Source organism: Canis lupus, chromosome 8 (genome assembly GCF_003254725.2).
Source record: "Canis lupus dingo isolate Sandy chromosome 8, ASM325472v2, whole genome shotgun sequence".
Lineage (NCBI taxonomy): Eukaryota > Metazoa > Chordata > Mammalia > Carnivora > Canidae > Canis > Canis lupus.
In genome coordinates this window covers 2484047-2486335 of record NC_064250.1, presented here as the reverse complement: position 1 = coordinate 2486335, position 2289 = coordinate 2484047, and the positions used below count along the sequence as shown (strand labels likewise).

The following is a 2289-nucleotide window of genomic DNA, read 5'->3' as shown; positions in this document are numbered from 1 at the left end:
TGATCTGAAGACACTGAAGATCAGGTGGCTTGCTCAAAAATATTGCAAGTGTTTATTAATGGCACTGTAGAAAAAGTGTAGGAAAAAAAAAGATGATGAAGCACCCACTAATTATTATTGGGCATTCAATGGGTATTAGAGAAATTGAATTAGAGGAGAGAAAAATAGGGGAGCAGAAACCTGAATGTGTCTGATAAAGAAAGACTGGGCACTCATTGAAAAGCCAAAGATTCCACATGAAACTTCAGCATGACAATGTGTTTGATTTAGAGTGTCTATTACCAAGGACCACTGGATAAAGCAGGCAGTGTTCTGGGTGACAGGAACTGGGGAGGGCATTTGATGGGATAAGCACTGGGTGTTACACTATATGTCGGCAAATCTAACTTCAATAAAAAAAAAAAAGAAGGCAGTGTTCCCTTCGTTCTAAAGGTCATCTGTATACACCCTTAATATGTCAGCTTTAATTAGGTCCATTCTCAAATATTTTAGTCAAAATGTTGAAGTTCTTTGACAAAAGAAGCCTCTCAGGATACTGGTAAAATGTTCTGGAGATAATGCAGATCGGCATAAGCAATTGCCCTGGGTTTCTGCAAAGCTATTCTCCAATTTGCCTTATGCCAACTCACATGGTCAACTCCAAACCATCTTAGCCCATAACTATTTATTTTTTTAAAGCTTTCATTTTCTTATTAAAGAGAAAGAGAGAGAGAGAGAGAGAGAACATGAGAGGAGGGGAATGGCAGAGGGAGAGGGAGAAGCTGACTACCTGCTGAGAAGGGAGCCCACAGTGGACTTGATCCCAGGACCCCAGGATTGTGACCTGAGCCTAAGACAGATGCTTAGTGTACTGAGTCATCCAGACGGCCCACTCATCACTATTTCAAATGATATGAGAGCAAGTAACTTCTCCAGCTTGTTGAAAATCCTATAGCTTTATTCCCTCTAGAATCGGGACTCTAGAGGATAAAAATGCCGCATTTCAAAAACCAGCAAAAGCTGCACTTCTTGCGTTTGCAAAATGGAAAAACAAAACAAAACAAAAGGAAAAATTATCTAAGATGTCCATAGAAACTAAACACTTCCCAGGATTCTGAATTCTCTGCATTGTTTATCTTTACAGAACATGTTGACTTCCTGAAAATAACTCAGGCTGAGACCCTGAGTCTTTTAAATTACAACATCTCAGGAGGTTTGTGTGCAGCTCTCCGGTCAGTCCCAGACACTGTGTCACTCGCAGCACAGAAGTACTTGGCTGAGTCGCTCCAATGGGCTGAGGGTTTCTTCAGGTGGAAGGAGGTTTTACTAAATTCAGCCTTGAAACCTTTGATGCCTTGAACCACGGTATCCCCTGAAAAGTACCTGAGGAGAAGCTTGAGGCCTTGGTTGGGGTACTGCACGTACCAGTAGAGATATGGAGTTGCACCATAGGAATAGTTGCATCTCAGCTCCAGAGGGGATTCTTCAGGGACAGTGATGTGGGCATCAGGCTGGGTCACAGATTGGGCTCCGGTTCCTCCTGAAACATCAAGGCTGAGTCAGTGAACTCTGCTAAAAGAAAAAGTCTATATTCAGAGTCAACCCAGATCAATGTTTAATTTGTGGACAAGGGAGTGAAATAGAATGTTACTCACTTAGAAACAGAAGCACCCCAAGCGCTGCGATGAACATGAAGGTCATGGCCGAGCACTGAAAAAATAGAGAGTTTCTGGGAAATTTCTCACAAATAAAATAAATAAAATAAAATGTGATGACTGGGTACTTGAATCCAGATTGCTCTGAGGTTGAGGAGGAATGATAGGGGATTTAGACTCCTTCTTCTTAGGGACTGTTAGGAAGAGATGCTCTCTGGGCAAATCTGTCTGCCCCCAGTGTCTGAGATTCTTTATGTGCCCTTGTCTAAAAATTGCCTCCAGAACACCTCTTTAAGCTGCAGAGTAAGACGGCTTTGGAGGGCATATTCTGAGTCCCCGCCCCCCGCCCCGGAAAAACCGGTTCCAATTTAGGCATCAGCGCCCTCTAGGGGCCAAACGAGCTAAGGACACATTCACGTTTTTTGCGAACCTTCCCCACGTATTCCTGACCCTTCTGTGGTTGAATTTCAAAGCATTATGATTATGTACCCAGAGGGATCTATGTTTCATAGGCCCTGAAACTTATAAAATGGAGGCTTTTATTTTTTAATTATTTTACTTCAAGTATTAATTTAAATTCTAATTAGTTAACGTATATGGTAAAATTGTTTTCAGATGTAGAATCTAGTGATTCATCATTCACATGTAACACCCA

General features: G+C 41.8%; 1 gene segment (V, D, J or C); it reads right to left on the bottom strand.

The window, feature by feature from the left end:
• Positions 1-1932, bottom strand: LOC112657845 (T cell receptor alpha variable 8-3-like). The segment is given in 2 exon segments: positions 1-1519; positions 1635-1932. Coding segments are annotated over 2 exon segments (390 nt in total).
• Positions 1933-2289: the final 357 nt, after the last annotated feature.